Source organism: Rhinolophus hipposideros (genome assembly GCF_964194185.1).
Source record: "Rhinolophus hipposideros genome assembly, chromosome: 19".
Lineage (NCBI taxonomy): Eukaryota > Metazoa > Chordata > Mammalia > Chiroptera > Rhinolophidae > Rhinolophus > Rhinolophus hipposideros.
The window spans coordinates 4,382,938-4,408,668 of NC_138065.1; the positions used below are offsets into that span (position 1 = coordinate 4,382,938).

A 25,731-nucleotide genomic window follows, 5' to 3' on the forward strand; every position below is an offset into this window, starting at 1 on the left:
CTTGTCAGACTCCTCATAACCTAGAAGCTGCTTAAAAAAAAAAAAAAAAAAAAAAAAAAAAAAAAAAGGACAAAAAGGCAACAGTAACACCCACTTTGGTTTTAAGACTATGTTGGCCCTGCCTTTTGGGCATAAGCAAAATCAGCAACCCAGAAGTATGTTTTCAGGAGGGTTCTGGAGGAAGAAACAAATGAAAGGAAAGGCTGAGGGTGACGAGCGACAGAAGACTGTTGCGCCTTATTCCTAGAGTCAACGGAAGGAAAACATGAAGTAGAGCAGGAGGAAGGGAGATTAAACTTGAGGAGGCTGAAACAGTGATCTGAGGCAAAGGCCTGATTATAAGTTGTAAAAAGAGACAATACGACTCCAAACAGGAAAAAAAAATTTAATACTTTAACAAAATGCAAAATAAAGTACCCAAATTACAAAACATAAACTCTTTTGGTTCAGTAATCACACGACTATATTCACCTTCCAATGGCTACACAACATCATCCCCGCAGGAAGTCCGCCCGGCCCCCATTACAATGAAGACGCCACGCGTCACCCCCCCCCACACACACACTATTCAGTGCAACTGTTGGCAACTTATGTGGAATAGAGCTGCGGGGGTGGGGGATCGGGGTGGGAAGGGGGACAGGTGGGTCTGAAGAGAAAAGGAGACTATACGCACTGAACAAGTCGGGAGGGAGCTCTCAGTCGGGTCACTAAGGTCTGAGACGTACCTCTGTACATGCTACATGAGGCCGACCGAGTCCCTTGGCACAAGCACGTATAAATACAGACAATCTGGTGACCCCGAGCATTCCCAGGGAAAACAGAAAAATAAAACCAAAAACATTCAGAGATGCAGAGAGAAAGGATGGTGGCAAGAGGCAGATCACAGAATGCGTGAGAGGTTTGCGTCCAGGTCTTTGGTGTTATGGACGGGAAAATGAGACCTAGAGAGACGAAGTGTCACAAAAGACACACGGTTCACGGCAGCTGGTGTTAGAACTCCACGCTTCCGCTTAATATGAGCAAGAGGATGACACGGACAAGAAACTGACAGACCCACTAAGGCCAGGGACAGAGCCCGGGCTCTTAACGCAGTTCTGCTGGCTTTTGGGAAGACTCCATGAAGTCTTAGGCCCAGAACACTCCAGAACCAGGGTCTGTTGGGTCTCCTCAGGCTCCCCGTGGCTTTGGGAGAGAGGAATCCAAAGAAAGTGAGAGCCAGGCCACCTGACCAGGACAGAAGATAATGGCCTCTACCCTGCTCCCCAGTAATGCCGCAAAAGTCACAATAAGCTCAGAACAGAAATTTCGTCACCTCAGAATCAGACATCGTTACCTAGCGGGGGGCGGAGAAAGGGGTCACGAAGCTGGAAATCTGCTAACGGCTGAAAACTGGAATAAGAGTTTCCAAAGCACTCCATGTTTCTACCTAGCTTGAAGCAGGTGCTCAGTAATAAACACTTGACTTCACCAGAGAATAAGCGAACACTGGAGACCATAAACGTGTGGTTCCATGAGACACCGGAAAGAACCTCGCGGAGGGCACTTCTGGGGCACACATTCTCTGTGCCCCTGGCAAATGAGATGTAGGAGAGTCAGTGCAGACTTAAAGAATTAAATAATAAAATTTGATTGGTAGAGATGGGGGGGTGTGGAAAGGCAGAAAGCCATTCCTGAAGCAGCTGCTTTCTTGTACTTCTTTCTCCTCCCAGGTTTATGACCACAATACACCAGATCCTGGAGCAATGAAGACAATTGCTGAAACGTCTCAAAACATGCAAACGTCTCAAAACATGGTTCAAGCAACCTTTCTCACTATGCTCTCCTGTCCCAACAGTCACTTCTTGGACAGGGAGGCACTGGTGGATTGTGACAGCGAGATCTGACTGCACTTCTCAAAGATGGCCTCGGCGGACAGTTTCGGCAGCCCCTGATCCAGAGGGCACTCGTCCACCAAGCTGTTCATGGGTGTGGGAGGGAGTGGGGGGTCCTCTTCATCTTGACTCAGTCCAGGAATCAGCGAGGTGTCTGCCCTGTCCAACTCCTTGTCCACCTGCTCCCTGGACACACCCCCCGTCTCAGACTGCCCCGAAGGGATCGTCATGGAGTCAAAATACGCTGACAGGGCTTCCTGGAGCAGAGGCAGAAATTTCTTCCGAGAGACCTGGGTGTTGCCTTGGAGATAGGCTTGGAGGTTGGGGTGGCTGCTTGGGACAGGGGTCAGCTTCAGGGACGGAGACTGGGAGCGTTCCAGGACTCCACAGATCTAAAGGGGAGACAAGATGGGGAAATGGTATATACGGCGGTGAGGCAGGGAGCTGAGGCTTCCCACTTACAGGCTTCTCTTACGGAGGAGAAAATGGCTTTTTTATTAAGTCACCTAGAGTGCAGTTTTATTGCTTACAACCAAAGACACATCAGCTAATACATCTAGTATTTCAGAAACAGAAGAAACACTTGAGACCATAGACTTCATTTTATTATGAAGTCAACCAAAACCCCAAGAGATGAACAAAATCGTGTAGATGGTGGTGGAATCTGAACCAGAACCCAGGCCCCCCAGCTCCTAACACTTGTTGTTAGGGGGACAATTGTTTCCAAGTGTATTCCGGGGCTCAAAAACTTGAACTCTAGCCTTAGCTGCGATGGGACAGACCTCTACTGAGGTCGGGGAAGAATCAGGGCAGAATGAAGGAAGAGATCAAAGTGGGAGGTAGGCCAGACACGGTGCCAGGCACGGTCTGGCCATTTACCAATATTCTCTCTTTGAATCCTCACCACTCCCTTATAAGATTGGTATTACCATTACTCTCATTTACAGGGAGGGAAACTGAGGCTTAGACAGATTAGGTAACTTGGCTAAAGTCAGAGCTTGAAGGAAGCAAAGCTGATGCTGGAGCCTAGGTCTGTCAGCAAAGGCAGTGCCGAAATCGCTGTGTTATACTGTCCCAACAGGAGGGGGACAGGCAATGGCAGGGACGGTGGGAGAGGCCTCCTGTGGCCCAGCACAGACAGGCTGTGGTGGGGACACAGTGGGGACGGGCACTTCTATCAGCCGAGGGACACTTTCCTTCCTGACATGCCTGGTAAGAGCATACCTATTGAGTGCTGACTGTGCCCAGCAATATACTTTACACGATATTGTGTTTAATGTTACATCAGACTGATTACTGAATAGGTAATATCATGCCACTTACAGACTCAGAAGTCAACTGACTTGCCTTTGCTCAAAGAGCACGGAAGTGGCAAACCCGGGACAGAAAAGCATGTCTACCTGCCTTTAGAAACTAGTTCGTTCCACAGCACCAAACTACCTTTCACTGAGTGAAGTGACACTTGTTTCCTGGAGGAGAAGGCAGGCAGAGAGAGGTGGAGGGGGGGCAAACGTACCTTTCGTGGGCTCAGAGGGTTCTCTGGCTGTAGTCACCAGCCTGGCAGTTCTCACACAGCCAAGCAGCCCAAAGAGCCCCTGGACCGCCTTACGTCCACTTTTACATTCTCCTCTGGGCTAATGAGTAACCAATGGAGGAAAAGAAAGAGGAGGAGGAGGGCAAGGGGGCCACATGGCAGATCAGGCAAGAAAACAAACCTGCTCCCAGACCACTTCTCAACAGTCAGCGCTAAACAAGAGTAATTAATTGCTGCATGGGTAAGTAGCAGAAAAGCTTTCTCTTGTGTTTCCATTTTCAAGGCAATAGGGTAAAAAAAAAAAAAAAAGAATTGATTTTCAGGGGTGGGAATCAGTGATTACACCAAGTCTTAACTCCAAATTTATTTTCTTTGAAGCCGATTTTAAGTTCCTTCTAAGTAGGAACCGTGTCTCTAATTCTCTTTGGAATCTCCCTTTCTCAACAGTGATTAAGGGTATTCATGTATGTAGAGAATGGGAAAAAGCGGGGAGGGGAGATTTTGGGAATACGAAGGACCTATGTCAACATAAGAACCAAGGAGAGGTCTTACCACAGAGGGCAGCACATACAGGCAGAGCGCCACAGAGCCTTCAGGTTGGAGAAGGGACAGAGACTCACCGTCATTCGGAGGGCTGCATGGGGACAGAAAATAGCCAGCTGCCTCATTGGCTCATTGTGAGGGTTGAAAACGATCGTCATGGCAACCAGGGCATCATAGCTGTGAGCCTGGCAGTAAGCACGGAGGTCTGTAATGAGGCCAGACCTCTGCAGGAAGGCCTGGAAGAGAAGAAATGGACAGAGCTAAGGACGACAGCTGGCCCCTCCTTGTCTCCACCAACACAACATGCTTAGGAAGGGTTTCTCTCTCTGCATGTTACCCTGGGACTGGTACGCCATAAGAGGTACCTGGATATACTCTGTGCTGGGAGGCAGTGTGTAGAGTGGGGAGAAGATGGGCTTTGGGTTCAGATAGAATTGGTTTGAAAAATCAGCTCTATTATCTATAAATAAGCTTTACGATCAAAGAGTTAGGTTAACAACCTCCCTGGACTTAAGTTTCCTCGTCTGTAAAAGTGAGGATGAAACATTTACCAAACATGGTTGTTTTAGGAATTACAAAAATGCTAATGTATGTAATGTGCCTGGCATGTACAAGACTCCCCTGCTCTTGCAGTCAAAGGTCTTTGCCGTTTGGGTATTTTTATTCCAAAATGGAACAACGGGGCACACAAATAAGAACAGACATGTGACAACTGCATCCTTGGCTCTTTATCCTTTGCCAATCTATGCTCATCTCCAACATCTCATGCAGTGTTTCCCCCAGTGGATCCCCCAATGGATAGCACCCCTAGCTGTTTCTGATCACGGCTTCTCTCTCCTGTTGGCACTTTTAATGTGATAGTTTGCGTTGTGCTTATGGTACTTGGTAAGCCTTTTCAGTTCTTATGTCTGTTTTCCAAACTAGGTTATGAGTCGTAAGGGAAGAGGTCATGCTATTTTGTTTTATTTAGTGTTTTAGCATTTGTACACAGCATTTAGTAGAAAGCTGTGCAGACTGTGAGAGTGTGTTCAGATCAGGTTGCCGAATGATTTAAACCAATATGATACGGAACCAAGAATTCAAATACCACTTCAGATATCAAGTATCAAAATTCTACTCATTCATCCATTTCACAAAGTTTACTGAGCACCCACTGAGTGCCAGGCATTGGCAAAGGTGCTAGAGACACAACCCAAACCCAAGAAGCAGGGTCCTCCCTCTGGCGGGGCTGATACACCAGCAGACACAATAAGACACCAGCAGAGACAATAAGCAAGGAAACCGTGAAATATGGTTATGCCAGTTGTGTTAAGTGCTACGAGGAAAACAAAGTAAGAGAATTGCTAGAGATTTCTGAGTGGGGAGGGTATCATTTCCGTGAGGACGGTCAGGAAGAACCTCTTCAAAGAGGAGACACCTGAGCTCAGTGATACAGAGGAGCCGGTGCTGCACGGGGAAAAGCGAGTGCAAAGGCCCTGACCTGGGAATGGGCTTAATGGCCGAGGAACATGTGAGGCCAGGAGTGGGGAAGTGGGGCTGCAGCAACGTGAGGTCGGACAGAAAGACCAGGGCCAGACCAAGGAGGGCGCTGTAACCACAGCCTGCCCTTTGCGTGTTATTAGAAGTCCACTGCCAAGGCGGTGAAGGGAGGGGCGGTGTGATCTAACTTATGTATAAGGAGATCGCTCCGGCTGCTGTGGGGAGAATGGTTTGTAGGGGCGCAAAAGTGGAGGCAGGAAAACCAGGAAACTGTGGGAGTGACAACAGAGACGGAGAGACGCAGGAAGGTACGAGATGTCCTCCGGAGGAGAGCCAGGCGTGAGGGGCGAGGGTACCTCCCTAACTGAAGGTTTTTGTGCCCACCACACCTACACCTTGCTCTTACCTTCAAGTCCACATATATTGCACTAATGGCCACCTTGAGGCCTTGTCTGGTGATGGTCTTCTGGTCCTTTCTCAGCATCTGCTCGGTGGTCAGTCCTAGAAAGCAGATGTGAGACTTGGGGTCAAAGAGCCCAGGGCCCTAAGACCAGGGAGGTGAGGATACCAAGATGGGCCAAGGAAGAGGAAGAACACAGCTTCTCATTGGGGCAAAGAAAGGACTGGTAACTGAGAATGTCACTAGATAATCGAAAGTACTTTAAATTACTGGGTCACAATAGTTACCATTAGAACAAGAGAGAGAAGGATAAAAAGAAGAAGGGAGCCTTTTGCTTAGGATTTTCCCCCTTTCTGTGTTGTTTTCATTTTCTAAAAGCCCATGTGGCACTTTTCTTTCTATACGTCAAGAGGTGGTAGCTGGGTAGAAAATTATGGCAGATTTTTTTTGTTCTCTTTCTTTATCCCTGGTATGTTCACCTTGGTATGTTTCTTCTACTTCCAGATCTCACTCTGATAATTTAGTATTCTTTTGGCATATTTTATTGCTATGTCTATATTCTGATTAGACTGGAAACTCTGAGACTCTTACTCTATTCCTCCTCCTTCTCCTTCTCTTCCCCCACAACAGCTCACACAGAACAATCCAGTCAATGACTGATCAGTTCCTGATCGCTCACACCTCGGTTCTCCCCAGCATGAAGTTTAATCATTACGCATACTCTGAAATTGTCTTAATGACGCTCCCCCCGTTTCCCCACCTGGGCAGGAGAGACGTCAGTTTACCCCTTCCCACCTGACACATCAAACTTTGCCTTTTGCAGAGAATCAAAGATGTCTTTTCTCTCGGGCAGATCTGGGAAGAGGGCCTCCAGTTGCTCCACATATTTCTTGTCCTTTGGGGTTGCCCTCCCAATGTTAAGGTCCATGTTGACACAGTCTAGGATAATTGTTCCTGGGGAGAAGGGAGATGGTGGAACTCAGGTCTCGTGGCCCTCCACACACGAGCCCTAAAACACACACAACCCTCCAAGCAAAAGGACGTGAGACAGGACACGGCACAGCGAACTCACTGAACACGAGAAACTGGGACTACGTCCTGAGGAAGATGGCCCAAATCCGAACTCGAATGCGGGCAGGGAAGTGGGGAAAAGGAAGAAAGGAATCCTGAGCATCTCAGTCCTAGGAGACTGTGAAACCTAAGTCTGAGGGAGAGGACCTCTGTCTTCCTCAGGTCAGATTCCAGTGAAGAATCTTATACATTGGAAAAGGGAGTCTAATCCAACTCTTTTGCTGTCTCTTTTTTCCCCCCACAAATGGAGAAAATGAGAATAAAAAGGTTAAGAGATTTCCTCAAAGTCACATAGATACCGTGTTTCTCGAAAATAAGAGCTAGCTGGACCATCAGCTCTAATGCATCTTTTGGAGCAAAAATTAATGTAAGACCCGGTCTTATATTACATATTATATTATATCACACTATACTATATTATGTCATATTATATAAGACCTGGTCTTATAGTAGAGTAAAATAAGATCGGGTCTGACATTAATGTTTGCTCCTAAAGACGCATTAGAGCTGATGGTCTGGCTAGGTCCTATTTTTGGGGAAACATGGTAGTTACTTCCTGAGCAGAAGCAGCATGAGAATTTGTGTCCTGCTTCTTCGGCTACCCCTCTTTGCATTATACTGTGGGGCTTCCTTTCTGCTTTTTCCAACAAAGTATCCCCTGGGCCTTTAAACAACAAAATATCCCAAGCCTCTAGCACCTAATTGTGTCCTGAAAGACTCCCATCCTTTGCTATGGCCTGAATGGCTCTGAGAGAGTACGGACCAGCTGGAAGAGTCTAGACTTTTCCACTCTCCCTTCTCTGGGGTAGGAAGAGAGGAACTAACTAGTCAGGCCCCAACGCAGCCACTCTCACCGTGCAGAAGGGCTGCGGTCTGCCAATCCAAGATCTCTGGCGCCCCCTGCAGGATCCGCTCTGTCACCAGGGTGCTGCAGGACCCCACCAGCTCCACCGAGACATGGCAGGGAGGGCAGCGTTTCTGCTCGATGGGCCGATGGTCGAGCACCTCTGCGACTGCTTCCTCTAGGGCTGCGTCACTTCTGTGTGGGGAAGAGGGTGGGGTGCGGGGTAAAAGAGAAAGAAAAAAAGGTAGGAGCACTCCACTGTTCTGACCAATCCCCACGTCACTCATGAAGCAAAATACAGGCGTCTCAGGCCAACACTTCGACCTCTGGTCACGTCTACCTCTAACTCACTCCTCTCAATTCTCCAGTGTTATAACTGACGTCATCTTTCAATAGGTCCTGTATAATCTGGCAAAGTATCTGCCACCAAGACCTTACTCACGTATTTGATGTCCTTTAGGGCGGTCTTTCCAAATGATACCCTTGATACCAAACATCTAAATCTCTCCTGTTCCCTCAATTCACTTAACACCCCGATTCCAGGCAGGTCACCAGATCCTGTGGCTTCTGTCTCAATCCCTTCCTTGCCAACCGTCTGCTACTGCCTTATTCTAGGCCCTCAGTGTCTCACCTGGACTGTTCCAATAGTTTTGTAACCAAACACCTGCTTCCGGTCCTGGGCCTTCCTAAACTGTCCTCCACGATGCTACCTGAATGATCATTTGAAGAATGCAGATTTGATGAGTTTAGGACCTGGAATAAGTATAATTAACATTAGCCCCCCACTGTCCTAAAACAAAGTCTAATCTCCTTGGCAGGACCTACAAGGTCTCCAGGCTCTGGCCCCTGCCCACATCTCTAGTCTTATCTTTTTTCTATGTCCTACTTCTCCCTCATAGTTTACGCTCCAGCCATGCAAAACAAATTCCGGTGCCCACAATTCACCATGCTATTTCATGCCTGTCTGCCTTTGCTTATTCTAATCTCGCTCTCTGCCTGGATGTTTTCCCTACATACCTGGGTTCCCCATTCCCTGAGGAACTCCTAGTCCTCTTTCAAGGCTGAGATCAAGGGTCAACTCTGTGACCACTCCATACACACACACACACACACACCTACTGCCCCCTAGCGTGACACTTATCACTTAACTCTAAACCCATTACAACGACCTGTTTGCCTAGTTAATTTTTCCTGACTGAAAGCTTCTTGAAATCATGGACTGTCTCACCTGCATCCTCTGAAGTTTATTAATGAGTGAACGGATGGCTGGATCCACGTTCTGAGGCTACCCCCTGTCAAAGTCCTGCCATAACCACTGGGCTCAGGAAAAAACATACATTTTATTCCTGCCAGACAGGAAGGTCTCACACTTGCGGTGCTTCGTTGGCAGTTTCTTCTAGTCCTAAACTAGGGATGGAATTATGGTAGGTGTGCACCTTTGTTAAACAGACACTAATGAGATCCTGCCTTGTGTAGGAAATAATTTTGCTTTTTTCTGTATCTGATATGACCCATCAATTACGATTAGCCTGTGAGATCTCCGAGAGCAAACATTCTTTCTATTTTCCTCATCAGAGGGCAACTCGGCCCTTGGTAACTATCAGCTGAACCTCCTGCCACTTACGGGGGTAAGACATGATGGTCAACAAGTGTGAGGGTGAGACAGCCAGCCTGGCGCAAGGCATGGAGGTCAATCTCGTCCCGGAAAATCAGGAGGGACTCTGGAATGTGCATCTTCTGAAGGAAGAAGACACTGTCCCCTCGTAGAGGTAGCTCCGAACGTTTTATATTTAAAACTGGCACGAAAACGTCCTCCGCCTTGGTCGTCTAGAGAGGAAAGTGAAAAGAAGCTATGGCAATGTTTTGGCACAAACAGGAAACAGAACAAGACTATTGGGACCCAGGGAGACATGATCTTGGGTAAGTTACTGCCTTCCCCGAAGCCACAGTGACCCAGTGGATAAAAACAAAAGGACAGCGCTTGCCCTCTCTCCTTCTCAGCAATAACATGAAAGTCAACAAGTTAACTCAAGGAAAAGACCTAGTAGTTCTAGATGACGCGGAGAAGGCATTCTCAGTCTTCCGGAACTGACACAGGCATGGCACGAGGGATTCGCACCAGATCACCGCCACCCTTGAGGAACTCGATAACAAACGGGCTGCCTAGTGCTTTATGCTTTACAATGCGGCCAGATACACGTACTCCTTTGATCCTCACGGCGACACTAAAATGGTATCATTTCGGGCTTGACAGAGGGTGACACGAGACTCGGCAAAGTTAAGGGGTTGAACTTACCCAGACTAAACGGCGTTAGGCAGCAGCGCTGGGTGTCGAATCCACATCTTTTCACTTAAGTACTCACCTTTGCCAGGTAAAACGCCAGGGCGAGAGCGGACACCATGGAGTCCAAGTCGCACGCTTCATTTCCCAGCACAACGTGCAGCCGTCGGGACTCCTGGGGAGGAGGAGGGGACATATGCAGAAGCACCATTACCCACTTCCACCTGCCTGACACACAGCCCCTCACTGATCTTCACAGAAGAGGGAGGCCAGGTCATCTGAGGGGTCCCCCCCTCATGGATGAGGACGTTAGCTGAGAGGGCGCCCAGGTTTTAGCTGAGCTTTGAGCATTCCACACACAGCCAGTTAGTGGGAAAGTGTCCTTTCTTCTCCGCTACACTGTCCCCTCGAATGTTAACTTACGGAAGAACAGCAGGCGACAGAGAATACTCTGATTTCTGATGTGGCTTTGGGCACATGACGAGGAGTCAAAGGCAGGGCCTCTGGGGGAGCTGAGGCATTGAAGCCGTATCAACCCTGGTTTGTTTTTTCCCATTTTCAAAATGGAAGAGTCCTTTCACTTCTAAATCACAAAACGAGGCAAACAGACTTGGAAAATAAGGTAAAAATAAGATCTAGTCCATGATCTCCTGGTCCACGAGCAGTCCCCTTCCCCGAGGGGCCTCAACGATAACCAGATACAACCAACACTCGCAGCCCGAGAAGCAGACACTTTCCCAGCAGGTTGAGATGAAAGTGAGAACAGCTGCGCCCGCTGGCACTCGTAGACCTAAAGCTTTGGAAAGTCCAGCTGCTGGAAGAAGTCTGAGGAGGGAGCAGCTTATTATTAACCTGCTTCTCTGCACCTCCCTAGCTTTCAGGTTTAAATTATACACATGAAAACCTCCAGTGCCCACAATAGCAGAGACAGGGGTTTGGTTTTATTTTGAAACATTTACTGAGTGTGCCGTGCACCGTGCTAATAGTTTTACGAGCATGAACTAAGCATTTCGTCCTCGAGTACCGATCTGAAGACATCGGTACTTTAAGGATTATGATTTCATTCCAGGTACGAGCATTCTGCCAGGTAGGATGAGACCATAAGGGCCACGGCTCAGCTTAGGGCACAAGAATTCTCTGATCACTTTGCTTCTGAGAGACGAAGGGAAAAGCGAGACCCAATGAGATCCACCTGTTATAGCAGTGTTTCTTAATTTCAGTAATCTTGGCATTTCAGACTGGGTAATACTTTGTTGTGGGGACCGTCCTGGGCCTGACAGGCTTCCCTGGCTTCTACCCACTAGATGCCAGCTGCCTCCCCAGTCGTGACAATCAAATGTCTCCAGACTTGCCAAACATTCCCTGGGGGGCAAGATCACCCCCGGCTGAGAACTTCTGCGTGACAGAAAGCTGAAAATCCACACTCTGGCTTCTTCAACCAGGGAAGATTTACAAGATGGAAGAGTTTAGAAAAGTGGGCAAGGGATTTAGGGGAACAAAACATAGGAATGAACAGTTATCAATCACATAATTTTAGGAAAAGTCATGTAACTATGTAACTTTAGGAAAAGAGAGTCTAAGGGAACCTAGAATCATCTTCCCTGTATGGGCTGGCTGTTACCTGCTTGTGCCACACCCCAGAAAGCTATAGCCAGAGAGGCGCAATTTCAGAAGACCTCTGGTGGTAGAAATTGCCTTATCTAGCAACTCACTAGGTTCTTGTTTTTAAATCACCCTCTTTCTCACCTCCTACTCCCACCGCTAAGAGAGAAGAACAAAAGGCAGAGGTCATCTGTCAAGATTTGGGGTGCAGGGCCTCTGGGGAAAGTTTGTCCTGAGGGTCTCCCCTGTGCCCAAGAGGCTGGCAGCCAAGACCCATTCCGACTGAACAGCATGGGAGACCCTTTTCAATATTAAACTCTTTTCCAACACAATATGAGAACTCTGTACCCAAGACCCCAGTCCTAGAGTAACTCCTCTGACTCGCAATTCCTCCTCCTGACACCAGAGAAGGCTGCTCTGTTTCCTGGATACCAAAGAACTGCCCAGATGGCTGTGGACCAAAGCGGCAACAAAGCACTTGAGAGAAGTGGCTACACAGATAAGTCGCTCGCTGACGCAGTAAGCGGGGTGGCACTATGTTCTCTAGAGAGGGAGCTAATATATAAACACGGGTGGCCATAGCTCCTGACGGTGGAGAAAAAGGTAAGAGGAATGGAGAAAAGGCAGAGCAAAGAGGAGAGACCTATTGCTGGGCCCTCGGAGAACTTTCCCCAGTGTCACTCGTATTACCGTGTTTCCCCGAAAATAATAAGGGGTCTTATATTCAGTTTTGCTCCCAAAGACGCATTAGGGCTTATGTTCAGGGGATGTCCTCCTGAAAAATCATGCTAGGGCTTATTTTCCGGTTGGGTCTTATTTCCGGGGAAACACGGTAGTACCGCTTCATTCCAGTGGCAGCAGAATCAGGCTGGATCAGGCCTCCAGCATCGACAGAAGGTTGAGCAGCAAAGCGGAAAGCAGGGAGCAGATGCACACGCCACGGCTCTGGGCTGAGGGGAAATGAGTTCCAGGGGAAGACTAATAACCCTTTGTGCTCAGCCAAGCTCAGCCCGCAGCCAGAAGAAACTACTACAAAAGGAATAATGCTGTGGGACCTTTAGCACATCTTGGAGTACGAGTGACCGAGGGAGATGGTGGCATTGCCATCCTGTGTAGCACCCACCATTCCCGCAGCCTGGCTGGTCTGGTCACCACCCGCAAAACGAGATGTGCTCGGGCCCAGCCCTGTTTGTCCTGCTCTGTCTGAAAGCAGCGGAGCTCCCCTTTGAAAAGGCCAGACTGGGGTTGAATCCCAGCTCTGCTTCTTCCTTGCGGTGGAATCCTGGCCTCCGTAAGATGATTCCTTTTTTTCAACGAGGATAATACTGTGACCAATTTCATGATGTTGTTACGAGGAGTCAATGAGGCAGCACGGACGTGCTCACCCTGTAGTAGGAAAGACAGCTCCCTTCCAGCCCCTCTGCCTCTGCACCCGCTCCGGCGCTGTCCAAAGCCCCCTCTCTCGCGACCACCACCCAGGCCAGAGCAACCCCCTCCTCTAGACCTCCAGCTGTCAGCACCCGTGGCTGTCACATGGAGCTTAACTTCTACCTTAAGAAACTCACTATCTTTTCGTGGGTGTGCATTCCAAACCCCTAACATAGCTCGCCAGGGAGGCAGCCATGTGCTTTGTTGTTCAAACCAGGAGACTCTTGTGAATGAAAAAGGGTGCAACTAATGATCACGTCAGAATAAATGAAGGCTTCCCTGGGCAAACAGGTGTAGAAGGCAACATTCTCCTGCCATTAGGAAAAACGGGCAACTCTTCACCCTCACCCCCATCCCCCGCCAGCTTAAGGCACAAGCCAAACAGCCTGTTTTCTGACATCCACAGAAGAGTTCAGAGCAAATATAGCTCTACTTAGAGCATGAGGAAACCTGAGCTGCCAACGGACGAAATCCAATCTCAGAGCCACAAGTAAATATAAACTTTTTTTCTTTAAAACAGCAACAAGCCACTACTTGGAATGGCTGTATCCTGATGTTCTTTAAGGATGGGGGGGGGGCGGGTGCTGGCAAAGAAAACCACTTCCCTTCTGAAGCTGAATGTGGTCTGAGCCTATCCCACAAAACAGGTAATAGAGGAGGGTAAAAAAAGAGACAAGGAGCCAGAGACAGAGAAGCCCTTCCAGCAAAGAATGGGACTGACGGATTGTGATCCCAGGACTGTACATTTCTAAGGAAAGCCAACCACTCTCAGTTCCTGCCTCAAGCCTGAGGAAGTGTGGACAACACAGACTGATTATCTGAAGGCTTCGGAACTTGCACCTGAACTTGAGTAGAGCCCCACCCTGAAGCAAAGATTCTTCCCCACTAGGGATGAGACACCAAGAACAGGACATTTTGTTAACCAGGATTTCTTTTAAATGGAACAACCTTACTGTCACTGGAGCAGAGGCTGCAGAAAATTCCTCTGGTATCAAATGCTAAAAATATGGTATCAACAAGAGAGTTGGCTGGGTTATCAGCCGTTTCTATCTTGTGTAAAAGTCAAGCATTCACAATTCCCTAAAAGTTAAACTACAAAAAAAAAAAAATAATAAAGCTAAAAGGGAAACACTCAAATTTAAGTGTCTCTTACTCATGTCTTCTTTACACAAGAAACAAGTGTGGCGTTTGGGGAATGAATGGGGAGAAGAAAACGAATCTTTTTCTTTTTCATCTCACGTCGTTTTTGTATTAAAACGTTTTCACCATCTACATTTACAACTTCTGTAATGAAAAGCAATCTAAATTACTGTTGTTCACTCACTAATGTCCCTCGAGTCTAATTTTCTTACCCCCCTCACCCCCCTCCACCTGGCCCTGGCTAGGCTGTGTGATGAGGAGAGTTCACACTGCTGTAGAAGATACCCCCTTTTTTGGCACCCTCTGTGTACTGTTAACCTTTGGGGGGCAGATGTTGTGGGATAGACGCATGCAATGAAGTGCTATTTGGTGGTTTCAGGTCCAAGGGCTCTTGATGAAATGGTGGGAAACAGGTCATCTAGGTTGGGGGGGGGGTGCAGATCCAAATGCTTAACACTAGGAATGGTGCCACAAAGACTCTACATTGGTCCTCTCATGAGTTCCCTGTGGTAGGGACTGGAGGTAACCAAAATGGATCGGGTTCCAAATCGCCGTACGCATTAAAACAACTTTCCCCAAATTTGTATTTCACGAGTAACTGGTGTTCGTTGGTGTTAAAAGTGAACTTCACCCCTCCTCTTCAGGTGAGGACATTCATTTATGCCAGCAGCTGATTCTGCAGGAGAAATCAGGTGACTTGCAGGAGTTGTTCACGACCAGAACCTGTGGCCCAGGGGTAGTCGCAGCGTAAGATACTTCGAAAGGAAGGTGAAGTCAAACATCTGTCCGAGTCTCCCCAGGGACAGTGCAACTTGCAGTGGCGGGGGGGTGGGGGGGCCGGGGGACAGGTGACCTCCCGGAACCTCTCGGGGCCAGCTCTGTGCTGCTGAGGATAGCAGCCTGACGCTGCATGCCCGGACAGTCCAACGGGCTCGGAGAGCACCGAAAATAAGCCGCAAAGCACTCAAGAGTCGTGTTTATAGTTTTGATTCCAAACACACTTTGTGCTTATCTTCCGGGCGGGGGTGGGGGGTGGGGACAGGGTGGGGGGGGGGGTTATGTAACCGCTGTGCCTTAAGGCCAAGGAAGAAAACTGTTGGCAAACCAAGGCGGGTCGCGGGTGACCAGATGTCTCGTGCAGGCTGATCCCAGAAACTGGTTTAAATGACAACCCCACGACCACCGCTGGTCCCGGATGAGCCAGGCCCGCCAGGCAGAAACCTCGTTCAGTGGCAATAACGTCAGGGGCACAGGCAGCCCCGGGTTCACCTGGAGGCCTGTGGGCCAAGGAGGCCCCGAGAGCGGAGACCTGAGAGGGGCGGGGAGAAAGGAACACGCACACCTCCGGGCGCCCCTGGCGGCGGCGCCGCCTGGACCTTGTGCCGGAACCGACCCAGGCGCCCGCGACAGGGGCTCAGACGCGGGACCCAGACCCACGGTTCTCCTCCCCGCTCTCTGGCAGAGCCCAAAAGCAAGGGGCCCAAAGTGGGGAGACTGAGCTGTATTCCCACTGTCCAGAGCGAGGCTCGCGGTCCCCGTCGCTCGGGTCCCCAAGCCCCGACCCCACAATTCCGTGTTCCCTCCACACAGACCCTCCCCACACCCCACATCTTCGCTCCCTTCTTACAGTCACAGGCAGGAGTGCGTTACCTGCAAAGCAGCTCGACAAGCCTGCAGGTAGTCCTCCATGGTGAAGTCCCACGTGTGCCGCCGCCCCTCGCCGTGGAGAGGTTATCCGGCAAATGCGCCCCACCCCGGACTCTGGGGCTTGTAGCTACAGTCAGGAGGCGGGACTCGAACCCGCCATGCTGGGATTCGGCCCCGACCCGGGGAGGAAGTGCGTAAGCGCGCATTCCTGGCGGCCGACGTCGCCCCGCCCCCAGCGGCGGAGGCGGAGGCGGAGTTCTGCGCCCAGAGACTCACGGGATGCCTTTCCGGAGGCTCGAAGTGGGGCGTGGCGCAAGGCCTCCTGGGAGTCGTAGTCCAGAAGCTCCGAAATGGCTCCAAGAATTGAGGAAAGGAGAATTTTCTAAGATCAATCATTTGACATAGAAACGCGTATGTGTCACAGTAACCTGTCTTCGTGGCATCTGAACTTTCCCTCTCGAGTCAGGCTAAGTAGAGCATCTTTCCATACATTACACTGAGCCTCCGATTGACATCTTAAATTACACATGGCAAAACAGCTTTTCTTCATCTTTCTTGAATTCTCCCCTTTACCAAACTGACCCATTGCCACCAACTCTGTGACTGTCCATGTGATAAAAAACATTAGAATCATCTTTGACGCCTCTTCTTAATACCTACAATCTCTTGCCAACTCCTGCTGTTGCTTGCTTTCTAATATAGCCTCGGAAATGTCTCCTTCTTCTTTTCCTGGATCATTGTAATCTGGCTTCTTTGCTCTCTGCCTCCCTAGTTGTGCCAACGGCCCTTTCAGCTTTCAGAGTTGCTTGCTCAGTCATCCTGCGGCAGCCCAGTGTGTAGAGTTTGGAGGGCCCTTCAGAATGTGCAGTTGTGTTCCAACCTCCTTCCAACTGCCACCTTCCAGGCCCACGTTGTACAGAATGCTGCAAACAAATGTACTCTCATCATCAAATGTTCCCTCCTTTATTAATCCATCCTTTTATTTCCTATAGCCCGACTGACACTAGCTTTTGCTGCTCCCCAAGCTAGCAGCTGAGAGGAGGTGAAGCCTGTGTGGGAACAAGGAGCGGAGCACGGGGGTATTGGGTCTCCTGCTTGTTCAGCAACTTCTCTCCCTGCTACACTCTTCTCCCCACAGCCTGGGCCTTCTTGCACACCTATTTCTGCACTAACAGGGGCATAGCCCAATCACTTTCATTTCTGGACCAAACAAATGATAAAGTAAGAACTTGGAAAGGAGCAGGATTTTTTCTTTTTTCTTTTTCTTTTTTTTTTTACTTTAAATGGGTAAACGTGTAAGTATCTCGCTCTTTGGCCCTGCTTCTGTGGATCCAGAGCAAAGGACTGCCTTCCCCGAGAAAGCCCAAATCCAGCAGGCTGCTGCTGTCCAGCCCTGCTCCTCCCTGCTCGGCAAGGGCACTTGCTCTTCCCTGCTCTCACCAGAGAGGCACAGCGCTCCGTCCCTTTCAGCGGCAGGCGGAGGGAAGAGAAAGGCTCTGTTGTTTTTCTCTCCTTGTTTCTCGCTCCCTCACTGCTGCTAATCACCAAGCTGCTGACCAGGTCAGAGAGCCTTGATGGAAACCCTACAGTGCTGGGCAGGCCCCTTCTCCAGGAAGCCTTTCCTTGACTAATTTTTCTTTGTCTCAATGGGAAAAAAAGAGGGAAAAAGAGAAAAAAAGAAGAAGAAAGAACCACAAACTTCCTTTGAAAACCAGCTTGTAGTCAGGGCCTGGAGCGCACGCCCTAGACTCGGCGACTCAGGAATCCTGAAGACGCGCACTGAGCAAGCTGGGGAGGGCACCTGGGTTGTGCCCCTGCCTGTGCTCACCCTCCTCCAGTGCCCTGGGTCCTGGGCGTGAGTCCGGAAGTGGCCAGGACCCAGCCAGGACCGCCGCTCTCATAAACCTGTATGTGGAAACTCTGGTGTTGACAGCTGAAAGGCAGCTGCGACTGAGGCGGCACCCTTCGTTGTACCCACCGCCCCCATCGAATTGCCAGATCTGAACCCTCCTTTTTAGTCCAGGAACAGCACTCACTTCTTTAAGGTAAAAACTTCCTTTTATCCATTTCTTTCACCTCCTCTCCTACCCTCAGTTATTTTTCTCTCTAGCTCTGGGGAGGTGACACTGACTAACCTCCCACCTTTGGTCTCTCCAAGTCTGGAGGGGCTAAGGTAGGGGCAACACGTAAAAGGGAAACTGCTTGGTTTCTTCATTTTCTTCTTTTTCTGCCCTATGGTGGTGGTTTGACTTCTTCTGAGGGGAAAACTTAAACTATTAGTTGCATGACGATCTGGGTCACACTGAGAAGGAGATTGGAGTGCGACAGTAAGGGACATGTGGGGAGAGGAAAGTTCTGGGAGGAGGGGTGGGAGTCTTACTGAAGCTACCTACCCATTTTATAGGCTTCTGCCAACTTTTGGCTACTTACTGCCAATGCTAGGGAGGGGCCAGGGCTATTTTAACTCCCTCACCCACCATCAGAGGATAACGCCAGCTGGAGACTGGAGAGAATGCGTAGGACTTGAATTGAGAAGAGGGAAAGAACGGAATCCTGATTTGTTTGTTTGAGTACCCGCCCCTCCTTTCCTGCTCTGACATACGCCATGCCCACCCCACCAGACATACACCTTGTAGAATGGAAATCCTCCATTACGGTTCCTGCCCAGCCGCGTAAGACTTAGCCCACTCAGCTTTGCCCAGTTTCTCTGGCACCCAGCTCCCTCCGTTGTCCAGCTCCTGGTTTCTTTTGGCTCAACCCCTTGCCAGCTAGCGGCCCAGCCCCCACTTAATTATTGATCATTTTTCTGGCATTGGACAAAAAAGATAAGAAATGAGCCCTGCTTTCCTCCAGGCTTTTTAAACTTTCCTAGGCTCTGGTTTCTGCTTCTGAGGCTCATCCTAAGTGTCATTTGGGAGGGGAGGAAAGGAGAGAGGAAAATAAAGTGTCAGGCCTGCAGGCAATTTTTGCTACCCTGATTCTAAATTAGCAACATGCGAATGCATTAATTATGTCTGAATCAGGAGGATGATCGATTTGGGTGACTAGGTGTATTTCGGAACTTTTTATGTTCCTCAACTTTATCTCCCAGGCCATACCCTTGCCCTGAATTCCTGAGAGATTACAAGAAGGAAGCCATGACTTCAGGATAGGAAGGAGCTGGAGAAAAGACAAGACTTCTGGCAAGTTTAATTTCTCCCCATTTCTTACCCTGAGTCAGGAGACGAGGGGAGCAAGGAGTTTGAAGGGAGATGTTTTCCAGAGGGCAGAGTTTGTGGCTTTTTATTGTTTACTATCCACAGTGTTAATTGAATGTCTGTCCCTGCTGAACTTGATGTTTAGTGTGATAGAGAGCAGGTTAAACAGGTCCAGGTTCACATCTAAAATGACCTAGATGGGAACAGACAGAAAGAACCAAGGCACAGACAGGTGAATGTACCTGGAGCATTTTTTAATGTAAATCGATGATCTGTATTGCTATATTCCATAAATAGTGGGCCAAAATGTATCTCTGGGTTTAGGCGGTTTTGGGAGGAGAAGTTCCTGTCTCACCTCCAGCTGTCCAGGAAAGCTTACTGGAGAATTTGTGTGGGGCAGTGGTCTTTGTGGTCCTACTGTGAACTCATTAATCAGTACCAGTCTCCGACTCAAATCCCTACGGCCTCCATTTCCCCTCTCTAGCCTACAGGAAGCCCCTCCCAAGACCTTTTTGTTGTGGTTTGAGATTGTGTAAGGTTCAGTAGAGTCCTCTGACACGAAGGACTTCTCCTCACCAGTGGTTCGTCTTTAGGGGCATGATATTGACTCTGCATTTCCACTCTTCACTCCAAGCTCTTTGTGGCTGTTCATGGCTTCGTCCTTGAGCTGAGGCAGAGAGAAGGTAGCCCTAAGGGTACAAACAGCCTGTGTGTGCTCAGGATGGTCCACGAACAGCGGAGTTTGGTGTAGGGCAGAGGAATTACTTGGATCCTGACAAAGGTGGGGGTTACCGACGTGATGCTTATTACAGGGTGCACTAAAGCTGAACCATGTTAAATAACCACTAGTATAGTTTTAACATTTCTTTCTCCATCTCTTTCCCTTCTGTCTTTCTCCTTTTTACTCTGCCTTTTCTCTGTCTTTTCTGCCTTCCTTGTCCTTATCGATTTCAGGGAAGCTGACTCCACCCAATGTCTTCAATCCCACTAGAATCATCTGTCCCAAGCCTGAAGGTCCTGTACACTCATTGGCCCCATCTGGTCACAGCAGGTTAGAGGTGAAAAGAGCTCACGCTGGGGCTGCCCTTGTTTACCTAAGCTGACGAAGACACACTCCCCCAACAGGAGTGACTGCAGATACTGTCCAGCCTTGCCCACTGCAACCCTTTTCCGAGACTTTTCTGGGTCTGTTTGCTTTCCAGCCCAATGATTTCCTTTGTATTGGATTGGTCTCTGTTTTGCATACCAAGCTTAGATTAGGCAAGTGCCCGAGGACCGAGGACCGTGAAGTCCTTTGGTACCCCTCAGTAGGTTCCTCTTGACCATGGAAGACCATCTCCCTGAGCATTTGGCCTCTGGGACGGCCAGGACTGCAGAAGCAGTCAGCTCTGAAAACCACGAGGTCCCGTCAGAACCAGATGAGCACCCTCAAGATAAGGATGCTGGAATTGCCGACGGGGCAGCCAGAGAGCAGGAGCCAGCCCACCAAGCCTCGCTGCCAGCCCAGGGCCAGGATAAACTCGAGTCCCTTCCTCCTGACACTAGCTCAAGCCAGCCAGGGCCGGCCCATGGCACACAGCCCGAGGGAGAGACAGAGGGGGCGTGCTCCAGGCCCCAGGAGTTGCCCCAGTCCCCCAGGGCCCGACAGCCAGAGTTGGATTTCTACTGTGTAAAGTGGATCCCCTGGAAGGGAGAACGGACACCCGTCATCACACAGAGTGCTAACGGCCCTTGCCCCCTCCTCGCCATCATGAACGTCCTCTTTCTTCAGTGGAAGGTGAGAGATGGTTTGGATGGGGGCTCAGAAAATGGGTGGGAGGGTTCTCTTCCCTGACCCACTCCCTGGAGCATCCTGATTTTTCTCAAACCCGTCAAAACTTTCCAGATGATTCTGTTTCTCAGCTTGAACCAGTGAGATAAAGTGTTCATCAAAACAGTTACGTGTTCTAGTCCTGTATCTTCCACCCTCTGGCTCATGGGACTGCCTTGAAGTATATCACATTTATTCCCCTGCCCCCATTGCAAGCCTTCTTTGTCCATCACCCCCCCACCCCCTGCCATCTCCCCGCCTTTCTGTGAGTTTCTCCTTCAGTGCTGTGTGAAGGAAAGCACTCACTTGGCTGACCCTTTGGTCACCCCTTTGCCTCCAGGTCAAGCTGCCCCCTCAGAAGGAAGTGATCACCTCAGACGAGCTCATGGCCCACCTCGGTGAGTGACTGGGCCTTGAGGGGAATTATGCAGAAGATTCAAGTGCTGTCCACTCACCAGAAATCCAGAACATTGACGGACTCCGCGTCTGGGGTTCTGATGTGTCAGGGAGGATGGCAGTCTGGGGGGCTTTTCTGCAGGGCTGGGGAATGAGAAGCAAAAGTCAGGGTGTCAGAAGTCCTGGGTTGTAACCCCAATTCTGCCCTTAGCTTTCAGTATGTGAGCTTGGGGAGCGGCATTCACCTGTGTGAGCCTATTTCTTCCTCTGAGAAACGAAAGGTCTGGATTAGATTCTGAGGCCCTTTCTAGCTTTACAAATCTGTGGTTTGGTGACCTCACAGCCAGACCCCAGGAGAAGACAAAGCGGCTTTGGGGGCAATCGGTGGGTAGGCTGATGAAGAATCCTGTCTTGTAGGAGACTGCCTCCTGTCCATCAAACCCCAGGAGAAGTCAGAAGGACTGCAGCTTAATTTTCAGCAGGTGAGCAAAAGGTCTGTGGACAGCGGGGGTTACAGGCTAATAAGAGAAGCCTTTCTGCTGCTTTTCATGAAGGTTCCTGGAACTGATTTCTTTCTGTAGGAAGAAGAGGAGGGTATATCTGCGTCCTAGAAAATATGTTCAGTTACATCAGCCAAAGAAGGGTTGAGGCAAAGTGGGGAATGGAATGGCTTGTTAGAGAAGCAGGGAAGAAAAGCAACAAGATTAATTTTTTACTCCTGGGAGTGGGGGAGGGGAGGCTAGACTGTCCATCCTTTTCTAACTCCCCTCCAGCTTTATTGAGATATAAATGACATATAACATTGTGTAAGTTTAAGATGGACAGTGTGCTGGTTCGATAGACCCGCATTTTCTCTCCTGCCCCCAGAATGTGGACGACGCAATGACAGTGCTGCCTAAACTGGCCACAGGTCTGGATGTCAACGTGCGGTTCACGGGCGTCTCGGATTTTGAGTATACACCTGAATGCAGCATCTTCGACCTACTGGGCATACCTCTGTACCACGGCTGGCTTGTGGACCCACAGGTGAGGGGGAGAGGCCCCCGAGAATCTCTGGTCCAGCTCAGGCTGACAAAGAAGCACCGTTTTGTGGGATGAGGGTTAAGGAGGTAGGGATTGGATTGGTTCCGGAAGGTAAAAGCGTTGAGAGGCAGGACCCAGTGCAGAATTCCTTGAATTTCGACCGTTTTGGAGGGCACCATTGAAATACAAGCAAACCATATGCAGTTCTTTAGACATCAAAAATTTCAGGAACCTTTGGTCACGGGTTGCCGTTCTTGTGGGCTTGGTTCATTTCCTTCCTAAAAAGATCTCAATGTTTTATTGTTTTGTACCCCCCTTGCCCCCACTGCCCATGCAGAGTCCCGAGGCTGTGAGTGCAGTGGGGAAACTGAGCTACAACCAGCTGGTAGAAAAGATCATCACTTGCAAGCACTCCAGCGACACCAACCTCGTGACAGAAGGTGATTTCCCTCCCTTCCCCTCTGTGGATCTTATGTGGAGGGAATGGTGCTTACTTAGGTTTATTGTGTGTCTGTCTCCCTCCTACTACATCCCACTGGCATGTAAACTCCATGAAAGGGAGTTTGGGGAACTGGGGTAGTTCCCTGGCATGTCCCCCTGTTGCCCAGCACAGTGCCTGGTACGAGGTAGCTGCTCACTCAGTAACGCTTTGTTGAATGAATGAATGTGGCCAGGCTTCGGGGAAGGGACTTCAGATGGTGGGACACCCCTAGGCCTGTTGACAGGGACTGTTTGGGGAGGTCCTACCAGTTATGACTTTGGACTGAAGCCAACCCCCCCCCGCCATCTTGTGCCCTCCGCAGGCCTGATTGCAGAGCAGTTCCTGGAGACCACCGCGGCCCAGCTGACCTACCATGGCCTGTGTGAGCTGACGGCCACGGCGAAGGAGGATGAACTTAGCGTTTTTTTCCGCAACAACCACTTCAGCACTCTGACTAAGCACAAGGTGATGGGGTGCGGGAGTGGGGGGAGGGGAGGGGAGTGCTCTTTCTGTCCTCAGGCCTTTGCTTCAGTCAGGACAGCGTAGATTAAGCTCTGGTAACACGTGTCCCTGACCATCCCTGTGGTTTGCCAGAACAAAGGTTTACTTCTCTCAGGCTGCATGTCCACTGCAGATTGGCTGCACGTCTGTCCCACTTCATCACCACTCTGGGACCCTGGCTGACAAAAACAGCCTTTATCTGGAATATAGGAGGGGCACCATGCACTCCCTTTTACTGCTTCTGCCTGGAAGTGACACGTGTCATTTCTGCCAAGCATCACTGGCCCAAGCAAGCCATGAGGAACAAGCCTGCCATCAGTGGGGGACAGGAAAGTATAATCCTCTCCCAGGAAGGGACAGACAGTGGAACTTTTAAACAATACTGTAGTCTTGCAAAGTTAGAAATTATCTAAGCTCTCTGGGAGGAGTGGGAAAGGCCTTTGGTTCTCAAAGGATTGCTCCTCATAGCCGTCGGGCGAGCCCAGAGAACCATGGGAAGGAGGGGAGGAAGCAGGATCTTGGGTGGGACCTCCACTCTGAGGACCCTGACCCCAGTGACCCCCTGGCTGACTGTACACTCAGTCACCCCTTCCCTCTTCCCATAGCCACACAAGCATAAAATATGCTCACGCGTCCAATGGCGTGTTCCAGCCGGCACGCCAATTGGTTCAAATGGTCTCTGAGCATGTCAGATGATCTGGGGCAACAAACCACCTCTGTATCACTTACCACCCCCAATCAGCTCCATCCTCTTTCTTGCAGAGTCACTTGTACCTATTGGTTACCGACCAAGGCTTTCTACAGGAGGAGCAAGTGGTGTGGGAGAGCCTGCACAATGTGGACGGTGACAGCTGCTTCTGTGACTCTGACTTTCACCTCAGTCATTCCCTGGACAAGGGGCCTGGCGCAGAAGGTGGGAGTGGCTCCCCCGAAAAGCAGCGTCAGGTAGACCAGGTGTGTGGGGCCTTTGGGAAGGGTGCAGAGAGCACGTTCACTCACTCACGTTCGAGCGCGGTTAGCCATAGGCCAGCTGCATGCATTGGGTCATTGGGTCATCCAGAGGTCGTAGCCCGAGACACCCATGCCCCTTCACTTTGTTACCTTTGGACCCTCTCGTGCTTGCTGTGTATTTTCTGGCATCACGGGGATCTACTTGGCTGCGGATTTTGCTGTGACGGAGGAGGAGGTGAAGAAGTTGAAGGATGAGGAAAAACGGGTTTGGAGACCTAATCCAGCTGGCCGGCCGTGGCCCACACTGTGTCCTTACCCCCCTCTAGGACTACCTGATCGCCTTGTCCCTGCAGCAGCCACAAGGCACAATGGGCCTTAGCGACCTGGAGCTGGCCCAGCAGCTGCAGCATGAGGAGTACCAGCAGCAGCAAGGGGTCCAGCCTGTGCCCGCCCGGGCCCTGGTGCCGCAGGTGAGCCCCCTGCAGCCCGCCCCTCCACCTGTCCACAATCCCATTGTGCCACCCCTGCCGCTCCCAGTACACGCATGTGCGATTATGATCCCTGCCTGTGGCTGTCTCTTCAAGGATGCCTTCGGGGCCCTTCTGCTGTCTGTCCCTTGCCCCTGCGCCCCTTCCTGTCTTTCTCCCTTCTGATCCCGACCCCCGCTTCTACCTAGAATCTCAGGCCTTGTGCTCTGGCAAGGCTGACGGATGACTGGTTATTACATCCACACAGGGGAGAGGAGCCACATCCGGACGCCCAGCCAGGGAGCGTCGACAGAGGCCGAAGCAAGAGTCCGACTGTGTCCTCCTGTAGTGCTGCCCAGTGCCAGGCTGCCCTGCCTCTTCTCCCAGAGGCCCTGGCTAGCTCGCTTGCTGTCCCGTCAAGCCCCAAGATACGCAGAGTAACTTATTTATGGACTGGTGGGGATCGGGGCAGGCAGTCAATGCCAAGGTCAGACTCGGTGACATCCTTGCCCTCATGTGCTGCGGCCTTCGCTACCTGCCAGTCACCCAGGGCAACAGTAAGGCTAGCGGGGTGAGGATTTCTGATTCCCAGCTCCCTTTCCCCAGAATATCACACTAGCACACCACTCAGGCTTAGGGTGAGGTCCCTATCTAGAATGCATCTCCCCTACTTCCCACCCCTGAGGGCTGGGTCCTCCTGCCTACCCTGCAGGCCCATCTTCCTTTGTTTAGGGGTTTGATTTGGGTTTCTATCTCTATTATTTGTAACGCCTTCCTAGGGGTTTGGAAATAAAACTTGTTTCCTGAGGTGTGTTGTTTGCCTTACCCTACAGCAATGGGGTTAAGTATTTGACCCAATTGAGGAATGCGAATAGGGAGGGAGGGTAAAGAGGTGTGAAAGGGTTGGCTGTCATTTCGAATAGAGCCAGCAGGGGGAACCAAAGCCCGCTTTTTCCTTTTTTGGTTGTTTTTATGTTCTCGATAAGTCTTTGGGAACTAGTCCTCTCATTTGGAGGTGGGTTTCCAAGGCACGGTCCTTTGCCACCTCTGACCATGTCCTGGTTT

The 25,731-nt window shown here is 50.1% G+C and overlaps 2 protein-coding genes across 9 annotated transcripts; one reads left to right on the plus strand and one right to left on the minus strand.

Moving 5' to 3' along the window:
* Positions 1 to 369: 369 nt before the first annotated feature.
* Positions 370 to 16,068, minus strand: PRUNE1 (prune exopolyphosphatase 1). Of its 2 annotated transcripts, none has more exons than XM_081026272.1 (8): positions 15,844 to 16,068; positions 10,106 to 10,198; positions 9,367 to 9,569; positions 7,753 to 7,937; positions 6,623 to 6,781; positions 5,834 to 5,928; positions 4,026 to 4,184; positions 370 to 2,263 (listed from the first exon to the last, which is right to left on the minus strand). In XM_081026272.1, the coding sequence occupies exons 1-8, from the start codon at positions 15,880 to 15,882 to the stop codon at positions 1,835 to 1,837; spliced, it is 1,362 nt and encodes a 453-aa protein (XP_080882398.1). In that variant the 5' UTR covers positions 15,883 to 16,068; the 3' UTR covers positions 370 to 1,834. The 2 variants fall into 2 exon arrangements, with proteins under 2 accessions (XP_080882398.1, XP_080882399.1); XM_081026273.1 differs by having other exon boundaries at positions 10,039 to 10,198; positions 15,844 to 16,024.
* A 1,213-nt stretch (positions 16,069 to 17,281) lies between these two features.
* MINDY1 (MINDY lysine 48 deubiquitinase 1) lies at positions 17,282 to 25,472 on the plus strand. 7 transcript variants are annotated; one of them, XM_081026737.1, is made up of 12 exons: positions 17,302 to 17,885; positions 18,932 to 19,022; positions 19,992 to 20,088; positions 20,583 to 20,814; positions 21,188 to 21,245; positions 21,661 to 21,725; positions 22,111 to 22,269; positions 22,604 to 22,706; positions 23,070 to 23,212; positions 24,011 to 24,202; positions 24,526 to 24,669; positions 24,935 to 25,472. In XM_081026737.1, the coding sequence occupies exons 4-12, from the start codon at positions 20,788 to 20,790 to the stop codon at positions 25,013 to 25,015; spliced, it is 972 nt and encodes a 323-aa protein (XP_080882863.1). In that variant the 5' UTR covers positions 17,302 to 17,885; positions 18,932 to 19,022; positions 19,992 to 20,088; positions 20,583 to 20,787; the 3' UTR covers positions 25,016 to 25,472. The 7 variants fall into 7 exon arrangements, with proteins under 7 accessions (XP_080882859.1, XP_080882862.1, XP_080882861.1 ...); XM_081026733.1 differs by having other exon boundaries at positions 17,282 to 17,885; positions 19,992 to 20,814; XM_081026736.1 differs by having other exon boundaries at positions 17,282 to 17,885; positions 19,992 to 20,814; positions 24,053 to 24,202.
* Positions 25,473 to 25,731: the final 259 nt, after the last annotated feature.